Genomic DNA, 12084 nt, shown 5'->3' with positions numbered 1-12084 from the left:
ATAACAGTGATATAACTGAAGGTCAGCTGCTGCAACCTGGAAGTGCGATGGCACCTTGCACGTCGGTCAGTCGATCACACCAAACTACTCAGTTAAACATTCAAAAATAAAACTACTGTACTCAGTTAGATTGCAGTACTCGTTCATCGATGTCGGCCATGGACCCATGGTTACCAACTCACCATGTACATGGTACCTAATTGATCCAGAACTGTAGTCTGTACTAGCTGAGATCTGGTGCAGCAACTGCCTTTACTGTTTCTCATTTACGCGACCTTAAATACGGTTCGTGTACGATACTCGATCCATACGGTGTACTTGGTACATGTTTGTTTGGGTGGTCCAGGCCTTCGTGGCTGGGAGGTCACGAAGGAAGGCAAGCAATCCAGGGGCCTTTTGTGCAGCCATTCAAGACGCAGTGGCGTCATACGCCATCCGGCATCAGGATCCGTGGAGAATTCATCACCGGTGGTACATGCTCCCTTTTGGATGTACTACATACGGATTGATGGTGGCTGATGTACCCGCCGTGCATTGCATTACACGTAGCATCAACGTATGTTTTCATTCCGTCTAGCTCGCTATTTTTCTTTCTGGTGATTGCGTGGGATCCCTAGTATACCTCTCCCAACCTGATTCGAAGTACTAAAATGATCAAAATTGTTTTGCAAAGCAGACAATTGTTGGAACTTTTCATTTAAAGTTACCAAAGATAATTCCAATTTACTTAATTGCCAAAGAGGACCTTTCATTTACTTAATTGCAAGAAAACTTCCCATTAGCTTACAAAGATATAGATCTCACAGTATTGCACCTCTTCTAAAGCAATGCAAGTTACAACCATGTTACAAGTTACAACCATGACAGATAAAAGAGTACAGATGTTCTTATCATCAGTCACGGCAATTCTACATAAGCCTGTGTGATCATACATATGAGAAATATCATCGAGTTTACAAGCCTATCAGGCATGGCTATGGACTAAACAGGCTTCCCATTCAACTTTGGGAAGGGGTCTTGCTTGCTGAGGACAAGAACCTTGCTCTTGTGAGCAAAGTATCCTTTTATGAGATTCTTGTATATTAGGCACGCCATGATGCATTCCACCTGAAAGAAAGGGTAGGAATTAGGTTGCATACATCGCAGCAAACCAGTATGGTAATACAGAATGGATATATGTTGCAAAGCACCTCATCCACGTCCATGGTGATACCAAGCCATTTCAGAGTCTTCACCAAGACCTCTAGCTTGATTTGATGCGCCTTAGCTGGCTCCTTCTGCCTCTGAATGATATGGCTGCAAAAGAAAACAAAGCCACAACAAGGACTGGGTTATTCTGCCTCTAAATGATACGGCTGCAAAAGAAAACAAAACCACAAGGATTGGGTTATTCTGTAAAAGCATGGCAATGGCAGATTGAAGTTTGCACTCACATTTTCTTCACTAATCTCCGGTAAACCTGGAGTTCAAGTTTCTCCAGCACAAGGTAGACACCACATTTCAGTAATCTTGCAACACAACAAAAGCAATCATTGTCCCCGCAAAACAGAAAAACAATCTGTCCCCATTAAAAATGAAAGAAGCAGGTAGTGACAGCTGATGTATGAAAAAAATTCAGCACGCAGAACATGTGAACTTACTGGTCTTCATGTTTATCAAGGGCCTGCTTGAGAAGCCTGAGATCCCCTCTCCTAAGTGAGGTCACAATATCTGCATACTGAAAGGTTAAATTACCACTTGTGCAGATCAAAATGATTATAGAGGGAAATCCCTGAAGTAGCAAAGTCATAAGCATAGTTAATTAAACGAATATCCTGATGAAACAAAAAAATTATCCAATGGAATACCATGTTTCACAAAAGAAATAAAAGAAACAGCACCTACGCAATATAGAGCTTACAACTGGAAATTTAAGTTACCCTTGTCATAAAGAACAGGAGCATACATGTAAAAAAACAGGAGTACAGATTTAGGGAAAGAGCTCAGCAAGTAATATGCAACATCAGCCTGTGGTAGTGTCGCACGACAATAGGGGTTAATCATCAGTTGAAAACACAACTCATAATTATGACAGCAATTCGCATAAATGACAGACTGATCGTTCATGAATGATGATTAGGCAACGATACTTATCATAGCGTGTCGCCAATCATTGTTCTCATGGGACAGAGGGATAAGGCTATGAGGTCTCAATTAGATTTTTTTATTGTAAATGTTGATAAGGTTCTGAAAAAATTCTGGTCTCAAAGGGTTCACAATTCTTAAAGTGTAATGTAGATTTCCCGACCTTTTGTCATACCTTTTTTTTTTGCGAATGACCTTTTGTCATACCTAATCCCATATAGACCCTAGGACATATATGATGAACTAAAAGGTTAACAAGTCCAGATCAACTTGTCAATCATCTCAAAGAATTGCTAAGTTAAACACAGTTATGCCTGTAATTGGTCACGGGCTGACCACGGCGACGCCAGCCCAGGCCACTTTTTTCCCTTAAGTTAAGGCCCACGGTTACAGAAAAAAAGATGGTGGGCACCAGCGGCGCGTTCACTACCGCCGCCACGCCGCTTCTAGCATTCGATTAGGGATTGGGCGTTGGGGACGGGCGTCATGGCCGGCGAATTTCCGCTCCTTCTGCTCCCTCCCTCCGCTCCCTCCCTCCACAGCAGTCAGCCGCCCCTCCCTCCCTCCTTTCCCCTTCCCTGGCCAAGCTAACCCTGCCCTTCGAGCAGAAGAGTCTCGGCCAGATCCGTCGGGAGCAGCCAGCGGCCAGCCATGTCCTTGTGTAGCTGGAGAAATCGAAATCAGGCGAGATTCATGGGGATCTGCAGGGCTGTTAGGAGATCCGGTGGAAGAACAGCAGCAAGAAGGTACTCCATTCGTGTTCTTTCACCTGCTACTCAGCGACAATGATATGCCTGCGTACTGTTCGAGGGAGCGCTAGTCGCTTTTAGCTGATGAGCCTGGCGGGTATAATCGGGCAGACGGATGCCGCTCAGCACGAATGAATTATCTGGACACATAGCGGCATCCCTTTTGAGGTATAAGACACAGGTGGGTACTTGGTGGGCCGTCACTAATGTGCCCACTTACAGGCTTAAACACACTATGCTCATGTATCTCACAGCTCACAAGATAACTTCATGTTAATAAAATGTACTTATACCAGTACAGCACCCAAATGCACTCAATATGTGGTAGAAACTAGGGTTCTACCGGGACGAGGGCGTAGATTGTAGGGGTGGAAGTGCAGCGAGCGAGAGGAAGAGAGGCGGCGCCGGTGGCAGGGCGCCGTCGCGGGCGCGTGGGAAGGCGGCGGCTAGGGTTTGGGGCGGCGCGGACGGGAGAAGGCCGACTCCTCTGGGAGTCGGCAATAATGATATTGATTATTGCTTGGTCGATTTAGTCTATTACATCTTGTATTTATAAGAGAACTGCGAAACCCTAATCTGCTAACTGGGCTAAGCCCCTAACTAAGCCTGGCCGGTTGGGCTAGTGGGCCCCCTCCGGCGGTAGACCAGGCCGGTCATAACATCTCTCCCCGCCTGCGCAAACAGCTCGTCCTCGAGCTGGTAGTCTGGGTAATGCCGCTGGAACGCCTCGCGGGGCTCCCAAGTCGCCTCCTCCTCGGAAAGGCCCTCCCACTGCACCAACAAGTGTCAAACATCACGACGTAGCTGAGCGCGGAGCACCTTGGCCGGGCTGGGCAGCAGACGACCCTCGGCCGTCGGCGGAAGTGGTGGAGTGGCCACCGGCGGGGCACCGCGATAGGGCTTCAGCAGTCCCACGTGGAAGACGTCGTGAATGCGGGCCCCCTCGAGCAAGCGAAGTCCGTACGCCATGGTCCCAATCCGCTCGACGATGATGAAGGGCCCCGCATAGCGCGGACCAAGTTTGCGCTTGGCACGCGGGTCGAGGGACTGATGAGAGCGGTGCAACAGGCGAAGCCACACCCAGTCACCCACCGCGTACTCAACCTCGCGGTGGCGCCCGTCATAGTAGTGCTTGGCGACCTGCTGAGCTTGGACAAGATGCTGCCGCACCTCGGCCAGCATCTCATCGTGGGCGCGGATGAGCTCGCCAGCTGCCTCCGTCCGCGCTGTCGCTGGATCCACCGGTAGAATAGGTGGTGGTGGCCGACCGTAGACCACCTCGAATGGCGTGGCGCGCAGGACGGAGTGGTAGGAGGTGTTGTAGCAGTACTCCGCCCATGCAAGCCAATCCACCCAAGCGCGAGGACGATCACCTGTAACACAGCGCAAATACATGGCGATCACCTTATTGACCACCTCGGACTGGCCGTCCGTCTGAGGGTGGAACGCCGTGCTGAACCGGAGTTGGACCCCGGCCATGCGGAAGAGGTCCCGCCACACGTGCCCCGTGAACACCGGATCTCGGTCACATACGATGGACGAGGGAAACCCGTGTAGGCGGACGATACCGTCGAAGAAGGCGCGGGCCACGGACGATGCCGTGTAGGGATGGCCAAGCGCGATGAAGTGGGCGTACTTGGAGAAGCGGTCAACCACCGTGAGGATGACAGACTTGCCGCCCACCCTCGGAAGGCCCTCGATGAAGTCCATGGAGATGTCGGCCCACACTGCGAAGGAACGTCAAGCGGCCGCAAGACGCCGCGGCGAGGCGCGTCTTGTTGCGGCTGGCACGTCTCACACGAACGCACCCAATCCTGGACCATGGCCCGATCGCCAGGGATGTAGAAGTCCGCGCGCAGACGGTGGAGGGTCTTCTGGACACCCTCATGACCGGCGGAATGCGCCAAGAGCAGCACCTGGTGGCGGAGGTCATCGTGGTCGGGAACGAACACGCGGCGCCCGTGGAGGAGAAGGCCGTCGATGACGCGCCAAGGGTCGTCCAGCTCGCCCGCGTCGAGCTGCTGCCGCAGACGCTGGGCATCCGGCGCGAACACCGTCGCCTGGCGGATGCGGTCGAAGAGGACGAAGGAGGGCCCCGAGCGGATGCAGAGCAGGCGTCCGTCCGAGGCTCCCTCAGGGGCGTCGGGATCAGCGTCGCGGCGGGACAAGGCGTCGGCCACCGTGTTGAGGCGCCCCGGACGATACTCCACCGTGAAGTCGAAGCCAAACAGCTTGCTGATCCACTGGTGCTGGGGCACCATCGACAGCCGCTGGTCCAAGAGGAACTTAAGGCTGTAGTGGTCCGTATGTACGCGGAACGAGCGCCCCCATAGGTAGGGACGCCAGTGGCGGACGGCCTGAACCAAGCCAATGAGTTCCTGCTCGTACGCCGCAAGCTTGAGGTGGCGTGCAGCAAACGGCCGGCTAAAGTAGGCGAGCGGCCCGTCACCCTGGTGAAGGACGGCACCGAACCCCGCCCCGGAGGCGTCGCAGTCGACGATGAACGGCTTGTCGAAGTCCGGCATCTGGAGGACGGGGCCCGTCGTCAGGGCCCCCTTGAGGGCCTCGAAAGCAGCGGTAGCCTCGTCATCCCAAGCGAAGGCCTCGTGCCGCAGCAGGCGCGTGAGTGGCGAGGCGGTGAGGCCAAAATCCCGGATGAACTTCCGGTAGTAGCCGGCGAGGCCCAGGAACCCGCGGAGGCGCGTGGTGAACGAGGCGTCGGCCGGCGCGGCGGCCGCCGCCACCTTGTCCGCATCCATCGCCACCCCGTCGGCGGAGATGACGTGACCGAGATAGGCCACCGAGGTCGTCGTAAGCGAGCACTTCGAGCGCTTGAGGTGAAGTCGATGCGCTCGAAGCTCGTTGAAGACGATGGCGACATCTTGCGAGTGCTCCGCCCATGAGGCGCTGTAGATCAAAATATCATCGAAAAAAACCAGCACAAAACGGCGTAAGTATGGGCGAAGGACATCATTCATCAGGGCCTGGAAGGTTGCGGGCGCGTTGGTGAGGCCGAAAGGCATCACCAAGAACTCGAAGTGGCCATGGTGTGTCCGGAACGCCGTCTTGGCGATGTCCTCCGGGTGCATGCGCACCTGATGATAGCCTGAGCGGAGGTCGAGCTTGGTGAAGAACCGCGCGCCGTGAAGCTCGTCAAACAGCTCGTCGACCACCGGGATCGGGAACTTGTCCTTGAGCGTGAGGGCGTTGAGGGCGCGGTAGTCGATGCAGAAGCGCCACGTGCCATCCAACTTGCGCACCAACAGCACCGGCGCGGAGAACGGGGACGTGGAGATCCTGATGATGCCCGCCGCCAACATGAGCGCGCAGCTGGCGCTCCGGCTCGTCCTTCTGCGGTGGGGGTAGCGGTATGGGCGCACCGCCATGGCGCCGACCCCGGGAGCAAGTGGATGCGATGGTCACACGCTCGTGGGGGCGAGCGAGGCCTGCGGCTCCTCGAAGATGTCGCCGTCTTCTTGCGGGGAGGTGCGTCGGGAGGGGTGCTCGGCGTCGTCGGCCCCGGAGACGAGCTGGAGGCGCGGCGCGGGGAGGTGCCCCCGAGACCCTCCCGGCGAATGTGGCGTCCCCGGCGCCGAGAAGGTCATCGTCGGGGCGTCGAAGTCCCAAAGGATGGGACCGAGCGTCCGCGAAAGTCGACGCCAAGGATGAAGTCGAAGCAGCCCAAGTCGATGCCGGCGCACGTGATGACGAAGTGCTCGTCGCCGATGGTAAGGGGACGTCTTCGGACCACCCCATGGCGGTGGAGGCGGTCACCGTTGGCCACGGTCACGCGGAGGGTATCCCCACTGTCGGGCGTAGCGCGAGGCGGCGCATAGTGGCGGCGGGGAGAAAGTTATGCGTAGACCCCGTGTCCAGTAGCGCCACCAAAGGCTCGCCCTGGATAGTGACCGGAAGCAGCATCGTCCGCTCGTGGCGGATGCCGGCGAGCGCGTGTAGGGACACGACAAAGGCCGTGGCAGCCGCGTCGGTCGGCCCGGCCGTCTCGGACGCTGCGGCAACCGGCCCGGTCGTCGGGTCGCCCTCCTCCACGTCGACTGTCTCCAGGTAGAAGAGGCGAGGGCACACGTGACCGGGCGTGTATGGGTCGTCGCAGTTGAAGCAAAGTCCCAGGCGGCGGCGTTCGAGCTGCTCCGCCGGGGTGAGGCGGCGGAACGTGCGTGTAGCCGCGGGGGCGGGGCCGGTCGGTCCCGGTGGGGCGGGGCGGGTGGCAGCCGCGGCCGGAGGAGGAGGTCGGGCGGCGCGGGTGCCGCGGGCCAGGGGCGTCTGCTGAACCGCCTGGGCGCGTAGTGCATCGCCGTCTGGAGGTCCCGCGGGGCCTGTAGCTCGACATCCACGCGGATGTGGTCCGGGAGGCCGCCAATGAAGAGCTTGGCGCGCTGTTGGCCCGTCACGCCGGGCGCATGGCATGCGAGGGCACGGAAGCGGTCGGCGAAGTCTGCGCCGTGGTGGTGAACGCCAAACGCCCAAGTTCCGCCAGCGGCTGCCGCGGATTGGAGGGCCGAGCGGAGAAGGCGGAGCTCACGGAACCGGTCCCATGGAGGCATGCCACCCTCGTCTCCGGGGAGTAGTACCACGTGCGGGCGGCGCCGCGGAGGTGGTACGAGGCGAGCCACGTCCGGTCCGAGCCGAGGTACGGCTGTCCCCGGAAGAAGCTGCTCGCCTTGGTTGAGCCGGTTGAGGGGGTCCTCGACGCCATCGTACGTGGCGAATTCCAGCTTGGCGTAGCGTGGGGGAGCGAGGCCGGTGGCGCCACAGGCGGGGGTACTCCGCGCGACCAGCGGAAGGCTCGGCGAAGCGGGCGGGCGGCGGGTCCGGGAAGGACGGGCGCGGAGGGTCCCCGGCGGTGGTGTAGACAGGGGACGGCGCCGGTGCGGCCAAGTAGACGGGCGGGGGCTCCGTCGCAGTCACCCACGCCGGGAGTCGGGAGGGCGACGGCGGGAACTGGACCCGCTGGATGGGCACACCACGGGGCAGCGAGGCGGGGCCCGTGTCGGGGACCGAGGTGCCGGGACGCCCACGGCGGCGGCGGCGGCGAGGCCGGGGCGGAGCGGGCGCGCCCCGGCGAGGTAGAGGCTGTCGGCGCGGCCGGGTAGGCGGCGAGGTGGCGGCGAGGGCGGCGTAGTCATCCCCTACGTGCCGATGAGGTACGGGCGGATGCCACGGACGGCGGTGGCGAAGTCGCGGATGGCCATCGAAAGCTCTTCTGCTGCGAGAGGAGGGCGGCGCCGGCGACATCCGCCGGGGCGCCGCGGCGCCCGTGGAGGGCGGCGGCGGTTGCGCGGCGGCGGAGGAGGCCGGCGGCGTCTCGGAGCGGCGGCGGCGGTGGCGGTGGGGCGGCTCGAAGACATGATCGTAGAGGTCTACGATACCAAATTGGTAGAAACTAGGGTTCTGCCGGGACGAGGCGTAGATTGTAGGGGTGGAAGTGCTGCGAGCGAGAGGAAGAGGCGGCGCCGGTGGCGGGGCGCCGTCGCGGGCGCGTGGGAAGGCGGCGGCTAGGGTTTGGGGCGGCGCGGACGGGAGAAGGCCGACTCCTGCGGGAGTCGGCAATAATGATATTGATTATTGCTTGGTCGATTTAGTCTATTACATCTTGTATTTATAAGAGAACTGCGAAACCCTAATCTGCTAACTGGGCTAAGCCCCTAACTAAGCCTGGCCGGTTGGGCTAGTGGGCCCCCTCCGGCGGTAGACCAGGCCGGTCATAACAATATGCTACATTACTCCTCTTCGTCATCTATCATTAAGAAATTTTCCAATTCCACCCGAATGTCACTAGATTTTGCATCTTGAAAATTACAGCTCAACACATAGACATGGTACGAGAATCAGAACCTTTGGCCTAGTGTTCTGACTGAATTGTTTAAAACTTCACATCTTGAGTACCAAGTCTAAATTTAAACGCAACAAAAGCAACAAATTATGCTCATGGGAGGATTTGTTAACAAGCAAATAAATGTTTTTATGATTAGAAAAGATGGTATGGAATACAACTACATATATTGCATTACACAATCTCCTTCCCATTATATAAGAGTGCGGGGAAATACATACCTCAAGCAGATTGTACTTCTCCAGGAGGGTCCTCCTTGGCAAAACACCAATTGACAGCTTTACAGGGATTAGAAACTTCAAAATTTTCCTAAAAAAAGTGACCATTAGTAGTTCCGACAAATGGGTGCCCCATAAATCACAAACTACAAAACTCCTTGTAATGCAAATACCTCATGTTTAATTCGCTTTGAGGATTACAATACATCAAAGCATAAGTTAGCTTCTGATCGGCCTGATTCAATTAATTGAAACCAGAAAAATGATGTGAGCAATCTTATCTAGGTCAAAGCATCTAAGAGTAGCAGAATATATATACATATGAACATGCACCCTGGCGGTGAGAGAAGGGAAGCTTACAACAAGAAAATTCTCATTGAAGACCTCCAAGCGACCAGTATAATACATATAAGTAACCTGTGCCATCATGCATAGTCAAGATTTTATGGAATTACAGTACATGTCAATATAACTGGTTATGCCTTATTAATACCGAAGAGGCACCGTAGCTTTTTACTATCTTACCTTGTCTTTCACAGGAAAATCTTCAAAATCAAAATTCCTAGCTGTTTCGATACTCCTTATGACACTACGGCAAAGGTTAACTGTACCAAGCTGCATAATTTGAGCATCAAGTATTAGCCCGTTGTAAGTTAAATGATGTGCACTGGGATTCCAGTGCATACATTGTATGAATTATATTTGCGTGGATATTTGAATTAGTCCGTACTTTACAGTTCCTCTTAGCTATTATTTACCATGCTCTCTATACATTGTATGAATTATATGTGCTACTTTATAAGATATACTATTGAAGTACATATGAAAGGAAAACATTACAGTAAACCTACCCTGAAATAAATTTTAAACAGCTGGCAGGTAACATACAGTGCACCAACACGCTTAGGTCCTTTAACCTGCAAGGTTGGGATTCACCAATTGCCAACAGTCAGAATCTTCAAAATATATACGATTTAGAAAATAAAAAATGTGCATTGAAGAGGTGATAATTGCTGCATTTTCTGTTTGAAAAGTCACATCGTGTGTCTAGGAAACTCTTGCGTGTACACACAAAAAGTAGCTACCAGAACACAATTCATCGTATTCATAAATATGATTGATGATATGTACAGAGGCAGGAATCAGAAGTTCATGGTAGCAAGAAGGCAATAATGCGCCAACACTGACAAGAGGGGGCAAAATGTGTAATGTTTCTCGTAATCTAAAGGGTTCATATTAACTATGTGATGAACTTGTATTATTGGAGCCAATGCTATGATAGATCACCAGATGAGTGCATTGATATATCATCACATGAAGGTATTCTACATTCCAGTGTAACTTGACTAACTTCAGGGCAGTTTCTATGCAAAAAAAACACATCCTCTACACTGAAGTAAATGCATCAGCAACTGCTAATAAGACACTTAATCAAGGCACAGCTTCTCCTGTCCTGGCAACATGAACAGGTTCCGGCATATAAGGGCTTGTACCGTGTCAAATGTTTCTGCATGGCCTCTTTAAGCATTAGGCGGAGTTATTCTACCAACATCATCGACAAACACCACCTAAGCTACATCTACTCCAATGCAAGTTCCTCTTTGCAGGTTCTTAGATGATTGTATTATGACTAGCAGGAGCTAATTATATGCTTAAGCACATGGTAAGCACTGGTGCCTAATCAAGCATAGGTGCTACAAAATATAACATTCTCCATTGTACGTTGCAAGGAAAAAGTGTTTGGTTTTGCTAAGCACCTCTCAAGGCATCTGATCAACTATGCATGCTCGTCGGAGGTAGTTTCCTTCAGTTTGATTCGCTTTCATGCTAGTACTCTACTTAGTGTACCAGTGAAGAAAGCACACTAAACAAAGCTTTAAGAAATTCATACCGCTAGTGCACCGAAAACCTTCATCAGGAAGGACCCAGCCGCCTGCAGCTTGTCAGGGTTCTTCCCGCTCATTGCAAGCTCCCTATCTGCCTACAGCAGGGCAAGAAACGCGCAGCCATGATGAGCCCCAAAGCTTGAGCTTTACAGACCCAAAGCACCAACCCAGCTCACCTTCTCAGCTAGCAGCCTGATCTCGAGTGCCACCGTGTGCATCGCGTCCATCGCCCAAGGCGTCTCCCAGTTCCGGAACTCCTGCAGGAACGCGCTGCAACCAAAACCACATTGAATCCTCCAAAAAATCGGATGAATTTATCGAAATTGTTGGTAAAAAGAGTGTGTAGAGCGAGGCAGCAGGCACCTGGCAGCCTTCTCGAAGGAGGAGTAGGCGTCCCCGAAGCGGCGGAGTGAGTGGGAGTGGATGGCGCGGAGGAGCGGAGGGAGAAAGTCGGAGAGGTGGGGGTAGCGGTCGGAGGCGAGGTGGGGGAAATCTGGGAAAGCGGCGAGCGCGTCGGAGAGCGGGGTGGAGGCGGGGGCGGAGGAGATGGCGAGGAGGGAGGCGAGGTCGGCGCCGTCGGACTGGGAGATGGCGTCGTCCAAGCGGGAGAGGTAGTCGGCGATGCGGCGGTGAGCCTCGCCCATGCTCAGATACGCCGCCATCTCCGGGGCGGGGGGCGGCGGCGGCGGCGGCGGCGGTGTTGGTGTTTGGGGCTCGAAGGTCCGCGACGGTGGTGGAAAAAAACCAGTAGTTTGGGTTCGATCCGATGGGGTAATTCTGGCTCATGTAAGCCTTGTTTCCCACTAGAGTTTTAGCGGTGATTAGTGCGAATAATTTTACTAAAATTTAAATCCACACTTTATTCTAAATGTAATGTTTGATAGTATAAGTGAGTTTAATTCGCTTATCTATATTTTTCTCTAAATTTAGTGTACTTTTCTCAATTCTCAATATTATATCCCTACTTAGTGAATTGGGGATGTGTTTTGTGGGATTGGGTGACAATAGAGGTTTCACCCAACTAGATTTAGATGTGCGCCTTGGCGCACGACCCCGTAGATCTTCTGCGAAAATTTATTTTGTATATAATACTCTCAAAATCGTTAAACAGAAGACCAAATACACAGAGATCATGACTGTGTACTAAATGGACTAATTATAAAGATCAAATGCGGTACAGAAATGGATGAAATAGATGGATGAGTGCGATAAAAGAAGCTGCCAATATGATAATCCATTTCAGTACAAATTCT

General features: G+C 53.8%; 1 protein-coding gene across 1 annotated transcript; it reads right to left on the bottom strand.

Moving 5' to 3' along the window:
• Positions 1-727: 727 nt before the first annotated feature.
• LOC124655796 (enhanced ethylene response protein 5-like) lies at positions 728-11508 on the bottom strand. The gene is made up of 12 exons (XM_047194638.1): positions 11195-11508; positions 11008-11101; positions 10837-10926; positions 9797-9862; positions 9471-9560; positions 9306-9362; positions 9119-9180; positions 8949-9036; positions 1641-1717; positions 1434-1508; positions 1191-1296; positions 728-1107 (listed from the first exon to the last, which is right to left on the bottom strand). The coding sequence occupies exons 1-12, from the start codon at positions 11491-11493 to the stop codon at positions 982-984; spliced, it is 1230 nt and encodes a 409-aa protein (XP_047050594.1). The 5' UTR covers positions 11494-11508; the 3' UTR covers positions 728-981.
• Positions 11509-12084: the final 576 nt, after the last annotated feature.

The sequence above is a fragment of the Lolium rigidum genome, chromosome 5 (genome assembly GCF_022539505.1).
Source record: "Lolium rigidum isolate FL_2022 chromosome 5, APGP_CSIRO_Lrig_0.1, whole genome shotgun sequence".
NCBI classification, from domain to species: domain Eukaryota; kingdom Viridiplantae; phylum Streptophyta; class Magnoliopsida; order Poales; family Poaceae; genus Lolium; species Lolium rigidum.
This window is presented reverse-complemented; position numbering and strand designations above follow the sequence as displayed.

Excerpts from the sequence above, each read along its gene's own strand:
- LOC124655796 (XM_047194638.1), bottom strand. The coding sequence starts at position 11,493 with ATGGCGGCGTATCTGAGCATGGGCGAGGCTCACCGCCGCATCGCCGAC. Across the intron at positions 11,102-11,194 it reads TCCTTCGAGAAGGCTGCCAG|CGCGTTCCTGCAGGAGTTCC; the intron begins GTGCCTGCTGCC and ends TTTTGGTTGCAG. Across the intron at positions 1,718-8,948 it reads AGAAGTACAATCTGCTTGAG|TATGCAGATATTGTGACCTC; the intron begins GTATGTATTTCC and ends TTAACCTTTCAG.